Consider the following 27377-nt stretch of genomic DNA (forward strand, 5'->3'; position numbering starts at 1 on the left):
TTAGAGGAGACAGCAGGGTCAAAATTTTAGAAACTGGATCCCACCACCACTGTGATACTTCCTAAATCTGCATCAAATGTTCTGCCAAGATGTAATGTGCTAATAGAATTGCAGTGTGAACTGAATATCTCCATATCTCCAGAGGGGAAAAACGGTGATTGGGTGCATGGAGTGGGGAAGGGAAACTCTTCTTTATTTATTTAAACTAAAGATTTATCATTTCATATCAAACTGTCTACAAGTAAATACATAAATACATTTTTCAGTCAATCTGAGTGTTTTATAAATACACAAACTTTGCCACTTACATTGGGCTTATTCAAAGTCAAACATTAGGTGATACACTGTGGTTTAAAAGTTCTGTTTCATGTATAAAAATCATACTGTGGGCTAAGATGACAAGTTCCTTGTGGCAAACCATTTGCCTAGTCTCTCTAGTCTGAGAAGAGATGAACTAGTTAAGACTAACTCTTCAGGAGAAGACCCAGTTTGCTGACTGCTAATATGGAACAAAGGGAGTGGGTGCAACAAAATGTTCAAGTTAATGTTTTGTTTTTGTTTTTGAGAGTAAGTCTTGTCCTGTTGCCCAGGCTGGAGTGCAATGGTGTGATCTCAGCTCATTTCAACCTCTGCCTCCCTGGTTCAAGCAATTCTTGTGCTTCAGCCTCCTGAATAGCTGGGATTACAGGCATGTGCCATCATGCCCAGCTAATTTTTGTATTAGCAGAGATAGGGTTTCTCCATGTTGGTCAGTCTGGTCTCGAATCCCTGACCTCAGGTGATCCACCTGCCTTGATCTCCCAAAATGCTGGGATTATAGGAGCCACCATGCCTGGCTCATGTTGATTTTTAAACCTGCATAATAATAATAATGCAATCCTGGACAAATTTGATTACCTCCTATCCCAAGAAGATTCAAGACCACAGAGACATCAGTGAGCCAGTTTGAGTGTTTAGCTCAGCTTTTCAAAACATGGATTTCCTATTTAGTCCTGTGTGGCTTATACATTTCTACATAGACCACTTTCTCATTAATTGATGTCATTTGCCCTGGTTTTATTACACAGATTAAATTAAGAACCAATAATATCTAAATGCCAGTAGAAAATAAAAACACAGAACTTTCTTAGTTGGTCTATTTCAGTCAAAAACAGATATGTATCACTGTTATAGGCAGTCCAACCATAAAAGAAATTTTAATTTCTGTAATTGGCCTTTCAATAGAAAGACATGATTTCTAATTAAATTCAAGTTATTCTGTAATTTAATATGCTAGCCTGTTTTCTTTATGCTGTGTACTCTAAATGTTAAAAGACTTCTCTAAATTATTGTTTTAGATTTTATAAAGTGATAAAAATACAACAAAATACAAGAAAGAGAAAAATAGTTTCTTTATGGAAGACAGAGAATACATTAAATGTTTTAAAAAATCATATATTTATTTTAAATATTTTATGAAACCAATAAATGTCCTACCATGATAATATTTTGTCATTGCTCTAGTAACTTTTCTGCTAATGCTACTGTCTTAAGAAATATGGGTTGGATTGGAGAAATTAGATATTTTTCTATAATACAGACACAGCATAAGAGCAATTGAGCTGACTTTGAGTAATTGATTTAAAAATATTTACTTCTCAGTGTCTTTTTAAACCATGAATATAGCTAGTTAGTTTTACTTAAAACAAGATGAAGATTAAAGATAAATATTCCCTAGCCCAAGCCAAAACAAAAACCTAACTTAAGAAACCATTAAAAATAAACAAAATTAGACTTGCAAACATTCTAGTAATACATAGGCTAAACTGCTTTTTACAGAATTACTGAATATTCATTGAATTATAATTCATATGCATTTAGTTTCTACAATATCTTCATTAGAAGCTGGAGAAAGCTTTCTATGATAATAAGAATACAATAGATTATAAGTTCCTTTTTTGAATTAAATAGGCAAAAGCAGAATAATAACACTATAGCACAAATAATCAAGCAAACGTTGAGAGCTATTTTGGTAGAATATTTTATATGAGAGAGAAGGTAGAGTCAAAGATAGGCATGACAACTCAATGAGACCTAAATATAAATGATAAAACCATTGACAAAAGCCTTGAAGGAAAATGCTTTTCCCCTCGGGGAATGATTTGTACTGGCCTCCAGGTGTAATATTATGTGCACTGATGAGCTGATCAACAGAACAGAACTTCTACCCAGCTGTAATCAAGAGTGATTGATGGTTGGGACAAAAAAAGTTGATTATCATGACAAGTTCGCTGATGCAGAGAAAATAAGCTCTGCTTGGGAAATGGATAAAACCTGTTCAGAGACTACCTTCTGAAACCTTATTTGTAAAGGAATCTAAAAGAAGGTTAAAGTTGTGAAGATGAACTTGATGTCCTGATAAGAATAATTTGCCATACATCAATCTCCACAGATTTCTTAAGAAATTTAAAAGCTCATTTATGCCCAATAAAGAGTAACCACATACCCTTAATGTTACTTACATTAATTATGAAAAGATCTACTTCTTGAAGTACACTGAAAATCACGTATACACAGAGAATTAAATTTTCATGGCATATCATGTCTCCATTTCTCTTCAGCTCCCTCCTCACAACCTAAGACTTCCCCCAAATGACTGCAATCTTTACCACTATCAGATTCAATTTATATCAAAACACAGATTTGGACTGAGACTACTGATCCCAGAGGCAGTATTTTGCATTTAAAATGAGGTTTGGTAGGCTTCATAAAAGGTGATTCTGGGCCAGAGTGTAGGGTGTAAGTACAGTGTTCTAATATAGTAGTACCTGGATTGTGCAAAGATCTCTGGAATATGAAAGAATACATTCATCTTTTCAAATTCTGATAAGTCATCTAAGAAATTCTAACAATGTAATAATCCAAATGCAGTGTGTAATTTTTGTCTCATATAATTTCATTCCCCTTAACCAGAGAATAAAACCAAATCACCACTCTTAAATCACTGTAAGAAACTTTAGCATGAAGAAGGTAAAAAATGAATGGATGGTTCATTTCATCTATGTAGACACTTGAGAAATTTTTGGACATGTAGACACTTGAGAAAGGTAAATTATTCATCACAATTACTTTAGTTAATTAATATGATAGGACTCAGTAAAAATTAGACAATAATAAATAGCAACTGTTAGAAAGGGAAAGATATGAATGGCCACAAAACCCCAAATTACACGAAAAAGATACTAAAATGAGTTACGTTTTCTTTGCTCATCTGACTAGGAACAAACCCTTCTACTGTCCTAGTTTTCAAGACTATGGTGAAACTGATTTATTAAATGCTGAAATATAACAAAACATAACAAAAAAAGCAAGAGTCTTGATAAACAGGACCTAGATCGAATGAAATGGAATGGGCAAATTTTATCTTTCAGACTTACAATTATTGGTGACCACTAATCTAATTTCTACTTTAAATTTCTACAAGTTTCATTAGTGCCTAGTAATACTTTAAGAAATGTATATAGTTGTAAAAGAGATAACAAAAAAACCTGATTATAATTTTAGTAGATATGTATATCCAGCATTTTCTGGGCAAATGGTTTTCATCAAGGATTTTATTCCACAGCTAATAAAGATTTCATCAGTGATAAGGTTGCTGGTGTGCTCTGAAATATTCACAATCACAAAGTTAAATTTTGGGGATGTTTGACAATAGTAATTTCTTTTTCAAATAAACTAAAACTCAGAAGCATCTATGAAACAAGCGTTCAGAATCATAAGAACAAGTTTCTAGATCATGCTCAGGTCTAATTCCACTTATTTACTTCCTTTTAAAAATATGTGAATTTTCATGTATAGATTTCAGACAACCAGTTGCTTAGGATACGAATCCTGCATTGTGGAGAGATTAGGCACTGTGGAAAAGGAAGCCTAAAATTCATTCTTAGCAAAATGTATAAATTTTTCTAAATACTCCTTAGTGAAGCTGAAACTTAACCATCTTAGAGATTCCTGGGTTTTTCTTTTCTTTTCTTCCTCTTTTTTTTTTTCTTTCCAGAGATGAGGTGTCAGCCTGCTTCCCAGGCTGGAGAGCGGTCCTGTGATCAATGCCCACTGCAACCCCGAACTGCTGGGCTCGACCAATCCTCACACCTCTGCTTCCCAAGTAGCTAGGACTACAGGTGCGTACCACCATGCCTAGCTAATTTTTAAATGTTTTTGTAGAGATAGAGTCTTGCTGTGTTGCTCAGGCTGGTCTCACTCCCCTGGCCTGCCCGTGATCCTCTTCCACCTCCTCAAGCATTGGGATTACAGGTGTGTGCCCCTGAAACAGCCAGGTGGAAGGGTTTCGCGGAGAATTTCCCATCCGCCTGCCCACTGAGGTGTAGCCTCAGGAAGTTCAGCAGGGAGGAGTCTGGCCCCTCCTCTTCCTGTGTGGAACCTGGGATTGCAAGGGCCAGCGGGAAGCCTCTAGCAGGCGGCTCTGGCCTGGCAGCGGATCCCTGTTTCCCCCACCTTTTTCCTCTTTTCACCCAATAAAACCCTGATTTATTCACCCTTTAAACCGTCTCCAAGGGTAAATTTTCCTGGCCATGGGATAGAAAAGAACCGTCTTAGCTGAACTAAGGAAAACTCCTGCATCATTATTGGCGCACAACGTGGGAGCTCGAGAAGAGGTGAGCGAAATGGGGACTCAACCTTACTGTTGGCCCGGGTGTGGTAGCTCAGGCCTGTAATTCCAGCACTTGGCGGGGGGGTGGCGAAACGGGCGGATCACCTGCGGTCAGGAGTTTGAGACCAGCCTGGCTAACAAGGTGAAACTGTTTCTAGTAAAAATACAAAAATCAGCCAGGTGTGGTGATGCACCTGTAACGCCAGCTACTCAGGCTGCTGAAGCAGGAGAATTGCTTGAATCCGAGAGGTGGAGGTTGCAGTGAGTCAAGATCGCTCCATTGCACTCCAGCCCGGGCCACAGAGCTAGACTGTCTTGGAAAACAAACCACTCACCCTAAGCCTTTTCATCTTGGAATTTCTGAGCTTATGGGAAACCTCACCCCACCCCCTGTCGCTCCTGGGGGTTAGGGGGCCTTTTCATGGCCTTTTCCTAACTTTTTCCAGAGGGACTGGTGAGCCGCAGCCGCTCCCCACTCCATGCAGGGCTGGGGCGCCTGGCCCAAGCGTCCCCCACAGCAGGCTAACTGGTTCCCAGCCACAAGCAACTACAGCCTTCCCCTTCCCCAGCCAAGGGGTTTCACTCCCTGGGACTGTAGCTTAAACTTTCTCCCTGGCGGAGGAACCAGTTGCATAAGAATAAGAGGTTCTTCTCCAGGTCTTTGAAAACTGTTTCTTTTCTTTCCCCTTCTCTATCCTGTCAGCAAGTGAACTTTTAAAGTTCTCTTGTTTTCTTTCTGGAAGATGTTCTACTAGGCCAGGCCCCCCTCCCCAGCAACTATCACTGTCTATATTTTCTGCAAAGTTATGGTTGTGAAATCAAGCTTTCCTCTTGTTTTACATTCTGAGGGCATGGCTTGTAACTCTGGTTTGCAGGCTTCGTTTAGCAATCCTGTCTTAGGGAATAAGTTTCTTTCTGGTATTGTATCTGTATGTTTTCCTAGCCCTGTCTCTTAAAGGACCCCACCCAGCGACTGAATTTTTTTTGTCTGTGTGTGATGTCTGTAAAAAGAGCTCTAATTTGGCCTAAAGAAAAGCACTTGGAACTAATATGTTTTTAAAGGGGAGATAAAATGTGTGGTGCCTTTCAGTTCACGTGACTTTAATCTTTGAGAAAAAAAAGTCAGCCCTAAAGACTGTTAGTAAAATGCAGGTCAGGTGCAAGGTTTCCTAAGTGTTTTTGAGGTTACAAACCGTTCTTTGGGTTTGGAGAACTATCTGACTTGCCAGCTTCACAATTGGTAAGGCCTGCGGACAAATAGAGCTAACCACGGACTTGACTAAGTAGGCAAAACTTGGAGGCAGTTAGCGCACAATTAAGGCAACTTACCAAGTTTTACCTTAGAGTTAAAAATTGTTAGGAGTTAATTGAAACTTCTAGAAATGGATTTGCATGTAAGGTGTGTACGAACAGTAAAATGTATTGTGTTATTTTAGTGAAAGGTTATAAGAAGGCATGGAAATGTAAACTTTGGTCTAGGGTTAAAGGATTGTTTTGCATTAAATTAGAAAACTGAAGGTTTAAAGAAGTGGTGGAAATTAGTCTTTCGGAAGAGTTTCTCTGAACATTTTGACTAACTTCAAAAAAGGGTATTATGTGTTTTTCCTGCAAATCACAACATGGTATTCTTAAAATGCTCAACTGCTCTTTGGCAAAATTTAGAAAGATTTATAAAAGGTTTTTGCTGCTTTAAAATTTCTGAGTCATCGCTTTGGCAAAATAAATAATCTGGTAATCTGGAATTCTGTTTCATAATATCAAGTGTTTTAAACCTCGAACATTTAGTAGTTTAACCAAAATCAAACTTCAAATTGTCTTCCCTGGCACCTGGCTTTGAGAATACTTCAGAGGGCCCCTCAAGTGTCCTGAAAAGAAAGGTAAACAGGATTATTTGACATGTTCAGGTACACCGGATTGCCAAAATAATGTTCAGTCTTCCTTAGGGTATGTCTTGTTGAATTAATGCTAATATATGTTCCAAGATTGTATGGGATTCCTGAAATTCTAATGTCTAAGTATATTCCATCAATCATAATTAAGGTTGTTATGTTGTTATAAACTACAGAGATAATCAAATTTCTTTCCCAATTGTCTTTCTAGCTGTAACCACCTGGACATTTTGCTAGTCACAGACAATTGTTGTCTTATTTTAATCCTTTCAAAGTTGGTTTATAATGAGCTATAGAATTTTAACAGGTGCTCTCAAATACAGGCTTCTGATAACTATAGAGATTGTACATTGGAATAAAGGAAAATGCATAGGATTCAAAGAGATGAAATGTTCATGAATAAAAAACAAAACTAGAGTTAACTAAATGGACTGAACTCAAAGCTGAAGCAACCTTTTTTGACATTTGCTTGGAATATTGCTGATCCATGTTTCATTTTTCAGAGTCAAGGAAACTTATTTTGAGCTATTTACAGCCTTTCAATTATTAAGTAAGGTATACACTCCTGTGATCAAATTTGGAGCAAATTTTTCCTTTGCCGGGTTCCTTTAGAATTTGGAAACCCAGTATTCTTATGGCATTTAGTTGTTTACGTCAGTGCCATAAAAATCCATTTTTCTTTTGCATTAAGACACAATTGAAAAAAAAAAAAGTTATTTTACCAAGGCTTTGATTGGAAGGATATGCTTCCCTTTCAGGAGTCAAGCTTGACTTACAGAGCCAATAAAAGCTCCATGGGAGACTGGCCTCATACCCTCCTCTACACAGTCTCTATACAGGGTTTCTGACTTGTGTTCAGTAAAGAATGTCACTTTCTAACAGGTCTAAGAGCTCCAAGCTTATTTTGGGACCTCAAGAGGAGAGGGTCACCCAAATCACAGGTTTTTGAGGATGCGAACCCATCGCTGGGTTGGGCTTAAAAGGTCTTATCTGAGATTGCTTGTGGAGCAAATTTCCATCAAAGCCAATCCAAAAGGCCTTTGTAGAAACAATTATTCTTGCTGCACTTTATGCAAATAATCAAGCCAAGTATAAAACTGAAGTCTGTTTTGCAAACAACCCATCATAATTGTTTTTTAACAAAAGTGAGGACTGGAAAGAGAGAAATTATGTTCCAAAATTCAACAAACTTATACATCTGTCATTAAATTCTAAACTCAGTAGTTGTTTTTAAGTTTTTGCCTACATTTTAGATTAACCCTGCTGTGACCCTACCAGCAATCTCTGTCTGCAGCTCTGAAAGAACTAGATGGATGAGTAATGTAGAAATCTAGATTGATACTCTAGTTCTGAGCAATTATCCTGCAATCCTATCTGGTGATGGAATAAATAGGGAATAAGTAGTGTGCCCATCACCCAGAGGTTTCTTTTCGGGAAAGTAACATCAAGGGAACTAACCAAAGGCAAGCACCAGTCACCCAAATCCTAGCAAGCATAACTATAGCTACCTGTCAGCTTGGCATGTCACAAGAAATCTTTTCCTCTCCTTTGTTGGAGGAAGACTCAGTTCCACAGTTTCACCTTAGATTTGGCTTATGATAAGTAGGCCATGCAATCTTCTGAGACACATTTTTGTCCCAGACTCAATTCCAAGCTTTGGGTCAAAGCTCTGGGAAAGAAAACTGGATCTAAGAGATCCAGAGGCAGACAACAACAGAGGCTAAAAGACACAGTGCAGGATGAGTGCGGCTGATTCCTGCCAATTAAGCCAACCCCAAGCTTCCTGTTGCATGGATGAAGGCCATGTTCATATCCATGGCATAAATGAGGCCTAGGGAACTCCAAGGCTACTAGCAGTAGGTGGGAAAGAGACATAGGTGAGAGCTGATAATTCATATTCTCTAGGCCTCCCTGCTTCGTGGGATCAAGCCGCTTTTGAACTCACGGCAATGCCTGTCGAAGTCACCAGAACTCAGGGATGCAAAGCCATTCGTCTTCAGTCTGTACCCCTTTAGAATGCATGCTGAACCCTGGGACTCCTTTGAAAAAAAAATGCTTTTTTATTCCTTTCTCCTCCTCAGTCTTCTCTTCACTGATAGGTAACTGTGTCTCCATATTATGGGATGCTCCCCTCAGATGCAGCCTCCAAACTGGAAAGAGATAATTTCCTAAACTTTAAACTGATTGGCTTAAGATTGAGCTAAGGAAAAACAGGCTTTTGTCCTTCCTCTCCCTGTGCAAATTGGTAAAAGACCTCGGAATTTTTTAGCTGCCCTTATGCCTCCTTTTGTTTAATTTTCAATCATGTTTTCTAGTAATCCAGTTTGTCTATTCTTGCCTTCAGGCCATCAAATTCCACACAGTCATGTAACCAGGGCCTCCTATGTGAGCCCCTTCTGCTGGAAACCCGTAGATAGGCCTCTAGGGAAGCTCTGACTGCCATTTCCCCAAAACAGCCTCCCCACCCCCTTAGCAAGAAGCAGTTAAGATCGATCTTAACCTTATTCTAACAGCAGTTAGGTGTCCTTTTTTTTTTTTTTTTTTTTTTTATGAGACAGAGTCTCACTCTGTCTCCCAGGCCGGAGTGCAGTGGCATGATCTTGGCTGACAGCAACCTCTGCCTTCCAGGTTCAAGTGATTCTCCGGCCTCAGCTTCCTGACTAGGGACTACAGATGCCTACCACCATGCCCAGCTAATTTTTTTTTTTTTAGTAGAAATGGGGCTTCACCATGTTGGCCAGGCTGGTCTCCTGACCTCAGAGGATCCGCCTGCCTTGGCCTTCCAAAGTGCTAGGATTACAGGTGTGAGCCACTGTACCCAGCCACATGTACTTTATTTTTTTCTTTTTGAGATGGAGTGTCACTCTTGTTGCCCAGGCTGGAGTGCAGTGCACTTGCACAGTCTTGGCTAACTGCAACCTCCGCCTCCTAGGTTCAAGCAATTGTCCTGCCTCAGCCTCCCAAGTAGTTGGAATTATAAGCATATGCCATCATGCCCCGCTAATTTTGTATTTTTATTTTTTTATTCATTTATTTTTTTAAGACGATTTTTTTTTATTAAAGGAGAGAAGGAAAGAAAGAAAAAAAGGAGTGAAGGAGAGAAAGAGGAAGAAAAAGAGGGAGAGAGAACAACGGGAATGTTGCTTTATTCTAAAAATAGGTATTGAAAACCTCTTTTATGCCAATAATTGTGCTTAATAATGGCCGATCAATATTTCATTTAAACCTATGAGTAGGTGTGATGTGGTACTGATAAGAATGTATATTTTGTGCAAAAAATTAGCTGGGCATGGTGGCGCGTACCTGTAATCCCAGCTACTCAGGAGGCTGAGGCAGGAGAATTGCCTGAGCCCAGGAGGCGGAGGTTGCGGTGAGCCGAGATCACGCCATTGCACTCCAGCCTGGGCAACAAGAGCGAAACTCAGTCTCAAAAAAAAAAAAAAAAAAAAAAAGAATGTATATTTTGTGTATTTAAAGTGGAGAGCTCTATAAATGTTTATTAAGTTTACTTGTTCCGGATCTGAGTTCAAGTCCTGGATATCCTTATTAATTTTCTGTCTTGTTGATTTATCTAATATTAATGTTGAAGTCTCCTACTATTATTGTGTGGGAGTTTAGGGAGTCTAAGTCTCTTCATAGGTCTTATGTATCTGGGTGTTAGGATCATTAGCTCTTATTGTTGCATTGATCCTTTTACCACTATATCTTTGTTGCTTTAAAATCTATTTTATCAGATGTGAGAATTGCAACTCCTGCTTTTTATTTATTTATTTATTTATTTATTTATTTATTTATTTTTGCTCTCCATTTGGTTGGTAAATGTTTCTCCATCCCTTTTGTGAGTCTTTGTGTATCCTTGCATGTGAAATGGGTCTGGATGTAGCATACTGTTGAATTTTGTATTTTTAATAGAGATGGGGTGTCACCCTGTTTGGTCAGGCTGGTCTTGAACTCCTGAGCTCAGGTGATCTGCTTGCCTTGATCTCCCACAGTGCTGAGATTACAGGCATGTGCCACTGTGCCTAGCCCATGTATTTATTAAGATGGGGAAATGAGACAGCCAGGTGGGGAGGGGGTCCCTGGAGAAACTCAAACCAGCCTGCACACTGAGGTATAACCTATCTTAACTGAAGTTCACCCTGTTTGCAGGGGGAGGAGCCTGGGCCCTCCTTTTCCTGTGTGGAACCTGGGGTTGGAAGGTAGGCAGAAAGCACTCTAACAGGGTACTCTGGCCTAGCAGAGGATCCCTGTTTCCCTTTTTTTGCCCCTTTTCACACAATAAAACGCTGCTTGCCTCACCCTTTAAATCATCTGCAAGCCTACATTTTCGTGATCATGGGATGGACAAGAATCCAGTCTTAGCTGAACTAAGGAAAAGTCTTGTAAGTCCCCCACACCTGGCTCGTACTGTTTTTACCTTCATTTCCTTGTTACAGCAATCAGAAAAAATATTTCTGGTTTTGAGTGCTTCCTTCATTTATTCATGCAACATTGATATCTAAGACTTTTAAAACCTTCCTAGCATTTATGGCTTCTTGCCTCATTTTCTGGGAACCCATGGAAAACTTTTAGTTTGTTTAATTGGACATGTATCTCTTGCTTCACTACTACATTTTATCCTCCCGATCATATGTCCTTCCAGTTTTAGCCCTGCTTAATCCTCTTCTCAAACTCTTTGCATATAATGAAACAGACTCTCAAGACAGATTCTCTCCTGTTCCCTTCAATACTTACTATATTAATGTCCTTTTAGTGGCTCTCAATTTTTAAATATGTTTCTATATCCCTGCAAGCCATGAGCATGCTACTGATATCCAAGCTTGAATAATGTCTGTATTGTGTGCAGAACTTAAGTGACTGATGGTCTTAGTTGAAAACGATCAGTTGATGTCAAGGCAATTCTCAAAATAAATTTCTCCTAGGGCATGTCCCCTGATATCATAAATAAAAGCATTATGTTAGGGAACTTAAGAGCCCTATTTCTTGTTCACCTAGCTGTTTCAATAACCTACTGCCCTTGAGAAAGTCACCTAGATACTCTGGTCTTTGGTTTCTCCATCTATACAGTGTACAAATAGAAAGGTTTCTTAGACACATCTCTGGTTTGTATGATCTAATAGAAAGTGGTTCTGAGTTGTTCACAGTACTCTATAGAAACGCAGATATCCCCTTGGTTACTGGAGGTTATAAATGTACCTACTGGTCACATCTAAAATCAACTTTCCATTTTTAGATATTCAGGGTCAAATTTTCCATGTCTAAGAGAAGTTGATGGAATAATGAATATTATTACTTTGTAAAGAAACGCAGAGAAATACAAACATTTAATAAAGATTTCTCTTTTCTTAGTCTCTTTCTCATTTTATCCCCAGAAGAAATGCTGGAGGATCAAAGCCTGATTCAGAGAGTCCTGAAATGACCTAATAGATGGGGTTTTATTTTTAAAAGCCTGCCAAAGAAGCACACTGCTTAAGTAGACTCCTGTGTTCTTGGCTGGCTCATTTTCTCTTGAAATCTCTAACAGCTAAACTCAGTATTTCTTGCTCTGTCCTTCTGTTCAGGTTTTGTTCTCTTAGAATTCCTGACAGAGCTGGGGTTCCACTGAAGAGGTAGGAACTAGCGAGGTTGTGAGATGAAATGTGGCCCAAATGTCAACTCAGAGTATAAGCCCTTCAAAAAAAAAGCTCCTAGTCACTTGTTTCAAACACAGTGACAACCTATAGGCCATCACCACACTCTCCAGAGCCAGCTCTTCACACAGGGGTGACCTGAGAGCCCGACTAAAACTCATCAGATTCTCAGATGTGTCTCATCTTTCACACCAGCCGAATGACCCTGTCAAAGGACAGCTTTTGAAGAAGAAAAAGGACCCAGTGGGAAGGCCATGGTGCTCAGGCCAAAGCTCCAAATTATTTTGTGAGTCTTGGAGATGGACACAGGACACTCTCCTATGAGAGAGATGATTCAAAGCTGCCTGAAAATTTAATTTATAACTGTGTCCCTCAGAAGATCCTTTGGGATGTAGCAGCAGCAACATACCTAAAGAAGTTGATAGCTTTTAATAGATGCAGTTTTGACAGGGACAATTTGTCCCTGCATATTTTTAAAAGGTAAAGATTTACCAAGAATGAATGACTCATGTATTAACTGAAATACACAATAAATACAAACACATTAAGCAGAGTACATCCTTTTAAATACATTTTTTAAAAAAGCAAAGGTATCTCAAACTTTGACATTTAAGAATTTAACATGCAAAGGAAAAACATAACTGCATAATTTTTTCTATAAAATAAAAATGATCTTTCAGTTTCATTCATTGCAGAGTTTATAATCCGATTGCCTGTGTGTAGTATTTTAAGTCTCATCACTATGAGGTATGGCTAGTCATTTCAAATTAGGTGATTGTAGAATCTAACTTCAGTGAAGAGCCTGAAGAAACATGACCAACTAAGAAAAAGCAACACTAGAGTTCAAGTTGTCTAATTCCTGATGCAATGATTTTCCCGCAGTTTCATTCTGCTTTCCTGGAGGCAGCTTTCAGGTTTGGGACTAAATGTACATCCCATATGCATAGATTTTTATTAACCTTTCTTTTAGGATATGCAGTAACGTCCTCGGTCTAAATGTGAGAATGGTAATATCAATGTATTCCTATGGACTTGTTTTCGGAAATCTTTAGAAAATTGGAACTGAGGCCCTCAAAATGGAATCCTAAACACTAGACCACAAGGGAGCATTAAAATGTATAATTTGAGACAAAATATGTGGCTTAAAAACATAAGATAATAGATGCAATAATTCTCTTTTCCTTTGTTAAATCCAAGCATGCTTATAAAGAAAATCTGGAAAATAAAGAAGTAAAAGAATAGTTAATTGACCCCAACATAACCACTATTGGTTTTTGCTTTTCCTCCAGCTAAACTGCATTTCTTTAAACATCAACCCCGTGAATAATACTGATGTATTAAGATATATTAAGACATGTTTTAAGAAATTTAAATGATCTAATTTGGTCACTAGAAGCCTAATTTGGCCAGTGTGTAGGAAAAAAATACTCCCAGCAACATCATCACTGTATTGACACTCTGGTAATGGACCTTAAGACTAAGAGATATGAATTAAATTCAGACACACAGCTTCATTTTACTACATTTCTATGTTGTAAAATGCAGAAAAATAATAATGATCTCTATAATATCATTAGAAAATATATCAATGTATTGGCAATGATCCCCAAATACCCTTTTGGAGGGCTATCAGGTCTCCAAGCAATGTTATGCTCCCATGAGATTTCTTCCCTTCCGAGTTGTCAAACAGTTCCCCAACATAACGAATGCTTGACAGTCCTGAAGCATTAAGGACATGTTACTGTATTACAGTTCAGTAATATGAATTTCTGTTCACACTTTTGACGTGTTTATGCTTGAATTGTTGAGTGTGTCTGAATATGAGTAATGTCATTTAAGAGGACTCATGAGTTCTTACGGGTGAGATCTAGCTGCTGAATGGCTTTCCATAGTAGCTCTAACTCCTTCCAGTTAGTTACATGAAGAAAGAAACCTTCAGGCCTTCTCTCTTACGAGAGCCTGACTAGTAGATCTTCCTCTATGCCATTGTTGTAGCAACCACTGAAACTTGAGAATGGACTTGCTGCCTTCCTTTGACCAGATGAGCCACAAACATCAGAGAAGGGAACACTGTCCTTACCAAGCCAGCTAATGACCACATGGCCTTGTACAAATCTATACTCTCTTTTGCATGTGAAATTAGCAGTATGTCTCTTCTACCTCTAATGTTTTATGAAATTCTATTGTTAGGAAGTTAACTGTAATAACACTTAGATACTACAATCTTATATATCCTTAGTTTGGAACTTGAGATCTTACTTCCCAATCATAGTAAATCATTGAATATTCATTCTCTACTTCACTTAATAAGCTTACATCTTGTTGGCCCTGCTGTAGTCTTTCAAAGGCACATTACTAATTTGCCTATGTCACCTGGCAATTTATGCTTCTTTTAAGATGCTGATAAAATAACTGAACAAATTACAACCTTTTAGTCTTGACTTGGAAGGTTTCTGCATAACCCCATGTATGTTTCATATGCATGTCGAGAAGAGATTTGTCAGGAAATAACCTACACCAGGAAAAAGTAATCTGATTAAAAATGCAAGCAGTATAATTTATGATATTTTAAAAGTTATCTACAGGGCCAAAAATAATTGTACCCAAAGGAAACAGATATGGCAAAATACCAAATGACACAGTTTATGATAGAAAGGGTTGGAAAAGTAAATAAAAATTTAGAGGGAAAGGAAATTGAATTTTCATGATCCAGACATGAAAAGAACTACCAGCTATTATTCTCATTGGAAGGGGAAGAAGCTTTGAAATGTAAAAAGGTTCATAAGGCAAAACTACTTTCCTAGTGATAAAGGATTCAGTCAAGCATACAACTGAATTACAATGTTATTTTTCTAGAAAGATTTTAGGTTTAAAAATGGAAACTGACAAAAATCCAGATTTACCTGGAAAGAACAAAAGGGTTGTTGCATTGGACTTAGAAAGCCTTTTCTTGAGTTTAAAATGATCTATGATGTGTATATTTTGATTTTGGTTTTTCTTTAAATAGAGATTATTTTCTTATATACAGATCAATTGATAAATCCAATCAATCTTGGCATTTCGTGTCTAAGTATTTTGTAAAATTAGTACTTATGGACATGGCTTGTCAGTAAGTAAACAAATTTAACATTTCCAGTACATAAGTTTCTTTTATTGACATAGTAATGATACAAAGACATTTTTTAAATTTCTAAGAGTTTCTACTCTTGTATTTCAATTCTGCAATGATTTTTGTTTATAAAACGTGGTTAGAAGGTCGGTATGTCATTTATAAACTCAACATTATATCTTCCTATTGAAAAATAAACTGCAATGTTTAAAATTTGCACTAAATAGTGAATGATATTCAAGGCTCAAAGCAACAGAAAGTGTAAGGGCACTTAATTCATATGTGTCTAGCTTATGTAGACCAAAGAAACTGAAAGGAGTTATTATCTGATTGGTCATGAAATTCAGTTCCAACCTAAGTCAAACATTCAAATAAAATGAGATATCTGTAGATAGAGAGAATAATGGCCTCCTAATGCTGTTTAAATCATAATACCAGGAAAATATGAATATGTTCCTTATATGACTAAGAGGGATTAGGTTAGCAGATGAAAATAAAGTTGTTAATCAGTTGACTTCAAAATAAGGAAATTATCCTGAATTACCCAGGTGGGCCTTTTGTGATCACAAGGGTCTGCGAATGTGGAAGAGGGAGGCAGAAGAGTGAGAGAATGATTAGGGGTGAGAGGACTGAATTGGCTCTTGCTGTTTTTGAAGATGGAATGGGGTCACAAGCTGAAAAATGCAGGCAGCCTCTAGAAGCTGAAAAAGGCAAGAAACTGGATTCTCCCCCAGAGCCTGCAGAAAGAACATGACCCTGTAGAAAGAACATAACCCTTCAGACACCCTGACTTTATCCTAGTGAGACCCATTTCAGACTTCTCACCTTCAGACCTGTAAAGTAATACAGATATACCTCAGAAATATTGCAATTTGGTTCCAGATGACCCCGGGAAAGCAAATATCACAATATTGTGAGTCGTGAATTTTCTCATTTCCCAATGCATATAAAAGTTATTTACACCATACTTTATTAAATGTGCAATAACCTTATGACTAAGAATACAATGTATATACCTTAATTTTAAAATATGCTATTGCTGAAAAATGCTAACAGTAACATGAATCTTCAGCAAGACACAATCTTTTTGCTGGTGGAGGGTCTTGCCTCAGTGTAGATAGCTATTTGCTGATCATACTGGTGGTGGTTTTAGGTTGAAGTAGCTGTGGGAATTTCTTAAAATATGACCACAATGAACTTCGCTGCATCAAGAATTCCTCTTTTCACAAAAGAATTCTCTGTAGTATAAAATGCTGTTTGATAGCATTTTATCTACACCAGAATTTATTTCAAAATTAGAGTCAATCCTCTCAAAGCCTGCACTGCTTTGTCAATTAGATTTATATAATATTCTAAATGCTTTGTCACTTCAGCAGTGTTCACAGCATCTTTACCAGCAGTAGATTCCATCCAAGGAATGACTTCCTTTGCTCATTCAAAAGAAGCAACTCATCCATGAAAGGAGATTATCATGCGATTATCTTGAGATTGCATCAATTCATAATATCTTCAGACTCTAAGTTCTCTTGCTGTTTCCACAATATCTAGTTATTTCTTTCACTGAGTTTTGAAACCCTCAAAATCATCCATGAGGGGTGGAATCAACTTCTTCTAAATTCCTGTTAATATGACTGTTTTGACTTTTTCCCACAAATTACAAATGCTCTTAATGTCATCTAGAACAGTGACATTTTTTCCAGAAATTTTCAATTTATTTGTCCAACATCCATCAGAGGAATCACTATCTATGGCAGCTATAGTCTTAAAAATATATTTCATGGGCCGGGCGCAGTGGCTCACGCCTGTAATCACGGCACTTTGGGAGGCCGAGGTGGGTGGATCACGAGGTCAAGAGATCGAGACCATTCTGGTCAACAAGGTGAATCCCTGTTTCTACTAAAAATACAAAGAAATTAGCTGGGCATGGTGGTGCGTGCCTGTAATCCCAGCTACTCAGGAGGCTGAGGCAGGAGAATTGCCTGAACCCAGGAGGCGGAGGTTGCCGTGAGCCGAGATCGCGCCATTGCACTCCAGCCTGGGTAACAAGAGTGAAACTCCATCTCAAAAAAAGAAAAAATGTATATATATTTTTTTCTTAAATTATAAGAGTTGTAGGTCAAAATTACTTCTTTATCCATGGGCTGCATAGTGAATGTAGTATAGGCAGGCATAAAAACAACATTAATCTTGCTGAACATCTCCATCAGAGCTCTTGGGTGGTAAGGTACATTGTCAATGAACAGTAATATTCTGAAAGACATCTTTCTTTCTGAGCAATAAATCTCAAGAGTAGGCTTAAAATATTCAGTAAACCATGATGTGAACAGATGTACTGTCATCCAGGCTTTGTTGTTGCATTTGTAGAACACAGGCAGAGTGGATTTAGTGTAATTCTTAAGGGCTCTAAGATTTTTGGAATAGTCAATGAGCACTGGCTTCAATTTAGACACTAACTTAATTAGATCCTAACAGGAGGGTAAAGATTCTTTGAATCTTTAAAGCCAGGCACTGACTTCCTCTCCAGCTGGGAAAGTCCTAGATAGCATCATCTTCCAATAGAATGCTCTTTGGTTTACACGGAAAATCTGTTGTGTAGTGTAGCTTGTAGCTACCTTTATTGATGGCCTTAGCTAGATATTCTGGATCATTTGCTGTAGCTCCTACATCTACACATGCAGCTTAACCATATACATTTATCTTATGGAGATGACTCCTTCCCTTAAACCTCATGAACGAACCGCTACCAGCTTCAGACACTTTTGCTCACCTCTGTCAGCCTTTGTAGACTTGAAGAGAGTTAGGGCCTTCCTCTGTATTAGGCTCTGATTTAAGGAAATGCTATGGCTGATTAGATTTTCTATCCAAACCACCGGAACTTTCTCCATATCAAACATAAGGCTCTTTGGCTTTCATATTGTTCATGTGTTTACTAGAGTAGCACATCTAATTTCCTTCAAGAACTTTTCTTTTACAGTTACAGCTTAGCTAACCATTTGGCACAAAAGGCCCAGCTTTCAGCCTGACTCTTCTTTTGGCATGCCTTCCTCACTAAGCTTAATCATTTCTGGCTTTTGATGTAAATCGAAAGATGTGTGACTTCCTTTCACTTGAACACATGCAGGCCATTGTAGGGTTTTAATTGGCCTAATTTCAGTGTTGTGTCTCAGGAAATAGAAAGGTCCAAAGAGAGGCTGGGAGATTGGGGAACCTGCAGATGGTGGAGCAATCAGAGCACATACGACATTCATTGATTACATCTACCATCTTATATGGGTGGAATTCACGGTGCCTCCAAACAATCAATAGTAACATCAAAACTGCATATTCTCACTCATAGGTGGGTGATGAAAAATGAGAACACATGGACACAGAAAGGGGAGTACTAAACACTGGGGTGTATTGGGGGGAAAAGGGGAGGGCCAGTGGGAGGGGGAGGTGGGGAGGGATAGCCTGGGGAGAAATGCCAAATGTGGGTGAAGGGGAGAAGAAAAGCAAAGCACACTGCCATGTGTGTACCTACGCAACTGTCTTGCATGCTCTGCTCATGTACCCCAAAACCTATAATCCAATAAAAAATTAAAAAAAAAAAAGTCACAAATCATCATAGCAGATATAGTAATAATAGAAAAGTCTGAAATATTTAAAGAAGAGCCACAATGTGATGCAGAGACACAAAGCGAGTTGAGATATGCCTGCATATTTGTGTTGCTTCAGGCCACTAAGTTTGTGGTAATTTGTTATAGCAGCAATAGAAGATTAACACAGTAAACATCTGGTCAAGACTGCAGTTGTTTAATTATGACCCAAAGCGATTAGTCCACAGATCCAAATACCTTGGCCATGTTCCTTTTACAACATGCCAGACCTGAAAGCAAAGTTGTGAGAATGAGAAGCCAGTTGTCCCTAATAAATACATATTGATGCCCATTCTACTTTGAAACTTCAGTAACAAAATAAATTGCTACTCTCTCACCAAGGAAATGAAATAAGATTACATACATTTTTGAGAAGTATGTTCATATTCCATGTGTTATATCAATTTATATTGTTAATTATATATAAAAATATGTGTTTTCTAAAGTATATTTGACAGTATTTCTAAAGTGTCCAATCATGAATTTGACATCAATCTACATTATTAGAAACACTCCCAAAATAGAACCACTGTCTGGAAATGGTAAGCAACTCATCACAAGGAATAATCAACAAAAAAATCTTGCACTTGTGACAGATGAAATTCTTGCACTTAGTAGGAGATGAGGTTCAATGACCTTGAAGTTTCTTTCTTATGCCTAGTTTAACAGAAGTGTTCTTAATGCAGAGAATATTGACAGTGAAGTCATAGGCAGGAGGAGATATTTTAAGTAGTCTCATTAAATATAAGAAGCTGACAACATGGCTCCTGGGAGACTTACATCATTATCTGATCAGTTTCAAAGTGAAAAATAAATACAATTTAGGAAAAGAGGAACCAAAAAGAAACCACTTAAAATAATAATTATAAAACTATATAATTGTTTGCTGAGTGTTTAAAAATGATCAAAGTTGAAGCTATTGAGTTTAGAACCTTTATTTATGTATATAAGAGGACTCTTTACAACAGCTTGAAGAGATTTATCTTAGTTATCACTTGAGAATACTTTATTTTTTTTATTGTATTTTAGGTTTTGGGGTACATGTGCAGAACATGCAAGACATTTGCATAGGTACACACATGGCAGTGTGTTTTGCTGCCTTCCTCCCCTTCACCCACATTTGGCATTTCTCCCCAGGCTATCTTTATTGTTAATAAATTAAGCAATTCCGTGGTAAATTTCTATAACTCAAATCAAGGTGCTCAGCATTAAACAAAAATGCCTTCACATAAAATGTTGTATGTTTAGTATATTCATTTTGGTTTTTGGCAGCAAATACCACTTAAGTGTTGCTGTGGTATAATTATTTGCATACTGGGAAAATTCATATGTTAAGATTCTAACCCCCAAGGGGATGGTAGTAGCAGGTGGAACCTTTTTGGAGATGATTTAAGTCACGAGGGCAAAGCCCTTGTCAATGAGATTGGTGCCCTTATAAAATAGCTTCAAGGGAGCTCCTTTATCCCTTCCACTATGTGAAAATGCAGTGAAAATGTGCCATCTGTGAACCAGAAAGCAGGCCCTTACCAGACAGTGAATTTGTCAGCACCTTAATCTTGGACTTCTCAGCCTCTGGAACTCTGATAAATAAATTTCTGTTGTTTATAATCTACTCACTTTATGGTGTTTTGTTTTAGCTTGCCAAATGGACTAAGGCATTATGCAGGCAATCCATTCTTCTCTTTTTTAAGTCAATAGATATTATAAAATTACCTGATGATTGCATTATTAAGTACGAATTCTTAAGACAAAAGCAAAATAGATGAAATGTTCTCCTCAAAGAAGAAATAAACTATTTTTTGATGCCTCATCTATTTCCTATACTCGATTATCTTATATCTTATCCTTATCAGAGCATCTAAGAGAAGTACTTGATTGGGGAGGTTAAATACTGGAAGGCATAACGTTCTCCAGAATTCAGATCTGTTTGATCATCTCTACATAGTCTATCAACTTAGCACAATAAAATGGTAGCTTGGAAGACTCAATTTCGATAGGTGGAGCCTTCTGTTTGCCTACAGTGTGAATGCTGTCCAATTCCTGTTCCTTCTAAACTGCGGTTGCTTTTCTCTTCTGGAACTCTCAGGATTATCTCCATATCAGAGCAGGTTTGGCGGGGAAGAGAATACATACATATTTTTTTTCTATCGGCCACAGGTCAAAATTAGTATCACTGTGATGGATCCAGAGTCCACCCTGGTCTTTAGAGATGGATGTGAATAACTCCGTGAATAACTTGTGAAGTACCAGTCAGGTCCACAAATGTTTTCTTCCTATATGTTCTACACTGAATAATCTTTTGGGGCTTCAGTGGTTTTAGGTCTGTAGGACCCCCTGTTAAAATACCAATACCCCTAAGACACTTTGAGTGTCTAGCATAAATATAATTAAGGACATAGCAGTAATATGGAATTTGAAGCCTCCAATCCAGCCAAAAATTTATAAACTCAAAATCTTGTTCTTAAAATATGTTTTGGTACCTATCTTATTTCAGAGTGTAATCTATTAAAAGTTCCATTGGTCCTAAGTTTTACTGTTTCTAAAGGCAAAGTGTATTAACTACATGTACCATTCCCAAAAGACTAAAAAAAAAAAAAATTAAACTGCAAGTATATAAACTTGTATAGTGCAATTTTTTTCTGTAGGAAACCGCCAACATAACATAATCTCCAAAATTAAAGCCCATAATGAGTTAAATGTTATTTTTGATTTTTGACATGCTCAGTTACTGGAGAAATGTTTAAGAAATCTTTTCTCCTGCAAGATTAGAACACCAAAATGTATTTTTAAAGTGAATACTAAATGATAAACTTACATCAGAATTAAATCTCAACTGGCAAATGTTGCATGATATAATTTGCTTTCTTCGATGGGGAAGAGGAACCCCAAATGTATGGTTTATTACAGCTTTCTGAATCGGGTCCATCTGTAATGAGAAAAAAGAAATACAACAAATAGAAATAAAGCTTGTCAGTTCCATTGGAATTTTGCCCATTTCATTAAAGAACCAATCTGTACAGCTTCAATCTATTGCTCACATTATAAAGAACCTTTATATTCTAAGAAACAACATTTTTACTTTCTTGGAAAGTAGATAACATTAAGCCTAAAGCGCAGTATGATAAGGAAATGATAAATGTACCCTAGAGCCTGCATGTTAACTGTTTTTCTCATTTAAAAGCAACAATTGTCTCAGTTTCATAACTGTTAAGTATAATTAAAGATTTATCAAAATTCAAGTTATTGCTAATGCCAGCAATCTAACACAGAAGTATCTCTATACCATTACCCCAAAATGGACTTCACAATAGACTGGTCAGCTGGGAAGCCACGAAAATGAATTACACACCATTATACAACATCGACCTTATGCTATGTTTGGTATCTTTTAGGCTAAGAATATAATATACAAATCCTGCTTTCCAGTAATTGAAACATGGAGCTGTTATTTAAGTCATTCAGCAATCACTTGTTGACCACCTAGTATATAATGTTAACCTGTGGACTTACTGGGGGTGCGAGAGATTTTGGGCCAGATATCAGTTAACTCTCTGCATTCTATTTCCAGGGCAGGACAAGCAACAACAAAAACATAGTATCAAAAATCCAGCTTTGATAAAGTTAAATGTTCCCTCACCAAGCTTTATTCTATGGTTGCTTTGGCTGGAGTGCAGTGACTAGATCATAGCTCACTGCAGCTTCAAATTCCTGGGCTCAAGCAATCCTCCCACTTCAGCCTCCCAAGTAGATGGGAGTACAGGCTTGAGCCACTACACCCAGCCCTTAATCTTAATTCTTATGTAACTTCTTCCACTATCCATGTCCATTTATTAAAGTTGTGATGAAGCTTAAATGTGACAATACATGAAATTTACTTAGGATAGTCAGTCTGGGCACATTAAATAGATGCTATTATTATATGTTTTATGTTGTAGCACATATGAAGATCAAGGTTCATATCAGCCTCAAACTCCTTTACTCATTGGCACGTTTCCCATTTTTCACATGATGAGTTACCAAGAGTCTTCATAATAGATTGAAATAGATCAGAAATTATTTGTTACACACAAAAGTGCTCAGAATCTGTCAGAAATGATGCTTTAATATTCAGCTCTGGTGACACATTATAGTTCATTAATTCCCCTAAATAAGTCATTGATCAATTCCATCTCCTTTTGTGTTTCTCAAATCACTGGAATCAGTTAATTCACAGGCTCTCTCCACTTGAAGGAAGGAGAAAGTTTCTGACTCCTCTGTATTCACAACTCCTATTAGGTTGTCTAGATACTCTTAATATATGGTTCTGAATAATAACAATAACAATAATAGCAGCATTTATTATAATGCTTTCCATTGGCTATATCACTGGACTAGTTGATTTACATATTACATGATTGCAGTGACAAAGGAGAAGAGCTCATGGGTGCAATCATTTTTCTTTTCTAACTTCCCTTTAAATTTATTGTCTGATGTTAATGCTTGCCAAATTCTGGATGAAGCTCAGTCTGTCCTCATTTTTCTGGCCACTTTTACGTATGATAGGTTGGGCACGGTAGCTCACACCTGTAATCCCAGCACTTTGGGAGGCTGAGGCGGCAGATCACCTCAGGTCAGGAGTTGGAGACCAGCCTGGCCAACGTGAAAATAAGATTAGCCAGACATGGCGGCAGGTGCCAGAAATCCCAAGTACTTCGGAGGCTGAGGCAGGAGAATCACTTGAATCTGAATTGCATTGAGCTGAGATCATGCTACCCCATTCCATCCTGGGTAACAGAATGAGACTGTCAAAAAAACAAATTATAGGATCACTTCTCAGCTTTACAAGTGAATTCTATAATATTTTAATCTTAACTGATTTTATTTAGGTTTTGTACAATTTAAATGCAATAAAAAACACCAGTACTAAGTGTACAAGTGAAATGTGACAAATGCATAGAGTGAGAATAAGTATCACACAGACCCTTTCCACTATCTGGACAAGTTCCCTCTTACCCCTCTATGGTCATTCTCTGCCTCTTCCTCCCAGACCCTGAAACCACTGGCCTGCTTTCTATGTATTTTTGCCATTTCTGTGTCTCTCTTTTGCCATTTCATATAAATGGTATCATATAGTATGTGGTCATTCGTGTCTGGAATCTATCATGCAGTACAATGGTGCTCAGATCCATGTTGTTACATGTAACAGTAGCTTACTCCTTTTTATTGCTCAGTAGTATTCCTCTAAGGATGCACTACATGTGTTTATCCATTGACTGAAAGCATTTCATTATTTTCAGTCAATTCTTTGATCAAGTAGCACTGTTATATGGAGTAGGCAAGAAAGAAAGGGGTTCTTGGGTCAGATAAGATGTAGAAAATCAAGGTACTGCAACGTGAGATCATTCCTAAAATCAGTTAAGTGTGTTAATCCAAACATGAAAATTAATTTAAAATTACAGTATCTCTTTTCCTTAGCTTGGGCCTGCTGTAGAAGAGCAATACGAAGGGCCACTGGACATAGTACAGGATTCTTCTTTATATATACTGCCAAGTCTCTCACCCCAGCTAAGCTTCTAAACCTTCCTCAACCTTTTTTCCCCAGAACCAAAATTAACAATGCACAGAGCTTGAGAAAGTCAGCAGCCACACAAATGTGTGAATCTGTGCTGCTTCAATAGCCCTCATTCTTCTCTCTAGGATAATTCTTCTATCGCTTCTATTAAAACAACCCCAGAGAACATTGAAGGGTAATTTTCCCTTCAGCCACCAGCTGACCAAAAATTAAAAGCAGAAAGAGATAATTGGCTTACAGGTAGTTGCCTTACAATGTTCTGTTGGTGTACATTTTGTGCACAAATGGGGTTCATTTCTATTAGGGGATAAGGTGAATTAATTATGCCTATAACCCATTAAGGAATATTGAAGTCCTCTTATAATGATACTTTGAAATAAAAATGAACTGTATATGTATATCTAAAGATGCTCTCCTTAAATACATACTGCTGAGTTTTTATCATATTTTGGTGATCAGGGTATTATTATTATTACTAGTTTTTTTCTTTAGTAACACTGGGGAAGCAGTGACCACATCCAATCCAAATCTGTAAAGAAGGTATTTTGGGACTAGTTACTTCATGCAAATGTAATACAGTCTTTATATTAAGCTATTTTGTTTGAATTGAATGATGTTCTGATCATTGTGGCTATAAAATCAAATTTCAAAATGCAAAGTGGTATATTCTTCTGCAGAGACAATTTTATTTCCCAGAATACTTAATAAGTACTTAACTGAATTACCTTTTAAAGATGGATTTCACAAACTGTAGATACACCATCAAAAGTAATTATCTTTTATCCTTTTAAAAACCTAGTACAAGTTTTAACATCTTTATTAATAAAAATAATATTCACACACACACATATATATACACACAATGTTTTACAATGAGGAATTATGAAACAGCAAAATCTAAATAATCAGTTCTGTTATTAAATAGTTAATTAGATTATACCACATGCCATATAACTAAAAGTAGCATCTGTCAAATCAGGGGACACACACACACAGCTACTTCGATCATTTTGCTGAAACTTAAGATTTACTATTACAATCGAATATTTTATATAGAAAGAAAGTCATATATGTTGTTTTTCTCTCCAGAAACCAACAGGTCTGATCAGTCAAAACAGTAACATCTTATTTTGTGTATGCATATTATTACCAAGAATTTTTTTTAACAAAATCTGTCTCAAGCAATGCCTCGAGTAGTAGTACAAGAAAAAAGGGGTTCTTGGGTCAGACAAGATATAGAAAATCGAGATACGACAGCTTAGACATTAACAGCACACAATACAGAATATTCAAATCTCTGAGATGTACAAGAAAAATATGTTTCAAATGCATGATTTCTAACTTAATATAAACAACAATTTTGCTGGTTTGTTTGATTTTGTAAACAATTTAGCATCATTGTTCAATGGATACATTTTAGAAAATAGTGATCACAGAAAGAAAATTATTTTAAAAATATAAGTAAAATGTAAAAGTTTCAGTACAATAGTAGACACCAAACGAATAATGTAGAAACTTCATATGTATTTCACCAAACCAGGGCAACCACTGAATTAAAAACAAAAAGAAATGGTGAAATCTGCATTTTAGTATACATTTATTTGATTTCTAAATTGTGATATTTTGAAAGCCAGAATTTTCTAAATCTATTAATCAACAACTCCAAACAAAAGTGAAGAATGATACACTACCTATTGATATGCTTACCCAAACTCCAGGCTAAAATTCAATTTCAAACTCAGCCCATGGCCTTATTTAAAGCCAAATGAATATGTTTTTCTTCATTTCAGGCTGAAGAACCTTTGCATTTCTATCTAAGGCTAGGTTTTCCCTCACCTCCCCTCTGGGGATTCTGCTAAATTGATTTTAAATGAGCATACAGGGGACATGCTTCAAGTACAGCAGCCTCAGCTCAAGGTTCTCTTCTCTAGGACTCCTGTTGTATTTTCACAGAGGATGAAACTTAACCCTGAGTTTACAGTTCCTGCTCTAAGAGACCTCTTCTCTCTCTGTTTCTATTATTACTGTGGCTTTCAGTTTTTAAATCAAAGAATAAGAACTCAAAATGCCAGGAAGTTTAGAAGTCTAGAAATAAAAAGGTTGTCTTTTTCAGCTGGTATTTATATGTAATAATGTCCAGTAACAGTAACTTTAAAGGTTACACTTACAGGCATTTTCTGTGTGTTGGATGGTCATAGAATTTTTATTCTAAGTTATTAAGGAGCTTTTATGGCACTTTGTCCAATTTCACATAACTAGTAAGTGGGAAACTTGCTAACAAACACAAGCCTCTCACCATACTCCTGTGAGTCTCTCAGATACGATAATCAAGCTTTGTAATATTCATCATATTCAAATATGAACATTTGTGACTCTCCAGTATGAAGTGTCACTGAGTGGAAATGCTAGTATATTTATTACATCAACTTTGAATTAGTAAAATGTTTTTATATTACTCATATTCATGCATTAAAAAGCACTAATATAAAAGTTGCTTAAAATCCCACTCCCACAAAAATGTTACCATTTGAGAAATTCCATTTTTGTCCTTTAACTTTTTAAATGGATGTATAACTTACACACAAAGAGTACATACATTTTAAGTGTATCCTTTGCAGATTTTAAAAAATATATGCATAACCTCATGTTTACACCATCCCAATAATGAGATGGAACATTTTCAGCAGTCAAGAAGTCTCTCAGTCGTGCACTTGCCGAGTCAATTATGAGATGTCACCAGAGATGACTTGTACCTGCTTTTGCAGGTCATAAGAACCTAAGTACACAGTATGCATTCTTTTGTGTCTGGCTTCTTTCATTCCTCATTATGTCTGTATTTTTATCGCTTCTGTTGCTGTGTAGTATTTTATATAACTAAGAGTAGCATCTATCAAATTGAGACATACACATGG

General features: G+C 37.1%; 1 protein-coding gene and 1 long non-coding RNA gene across 6 annotated transcripts in view; one reads left to right on the top strand and one right to left on the bottom strand.

Moving 5' to 3' along the window:
• The window catches only part of ZNF385D (zinc finger protein 385D), a 940329-nt gene that overhangs the window by 129882 nt on the left and 783070 nt on the right, over positions 1–27377 (bottom strand). For 4 of the 5 annotated variants that reach the window (XM_078354398.1, XM_008983901.4, XM_002759647.6 and 1 more), the window contains one exon: positions 21730–21840. The exons of the other annotated variant lie outside the window; for it this stretch is intronic. In XM_078354398.1, coding sequence (XP_078210524.1) covers positions 21730–21840 — 111 coding nt within the window. The remainder of the gene's footprint in view (positions 1–21729; positions 21841–27377) is intronic. 5 annotated transcript variants of the gene reach the window in all.
• Positions 4431–27377, top strand: part of LOC103788876 (uncharacterized) — a 62910-nt gene continuing 39963 nt past the window's right edge. The window contains exon 1 of the long non-coding RNA XR_013528695.1: positions 4431–4655. This is a non-coding gene — a long non-coding RNA (uncharacterized LOC103788876). The remainder of the gene's footprint in view (positions 4656–27377) is intronic.

The sequence above is a fragment of the Callithrix jacchus genome, chromosome 17, assembly GCF_049354715.1.
Source record: "Callithrix jacchus isolate 240 chromosome 17, calJac240_pri, whole genome shotgun sequence".
Taxonomy (NCBI): domain Eukaryota; kingdom Metazoa; phylum Chordata; class Mammalia; order Primates; family Cebidae; genus Callithrix; species Callithrix jacchus.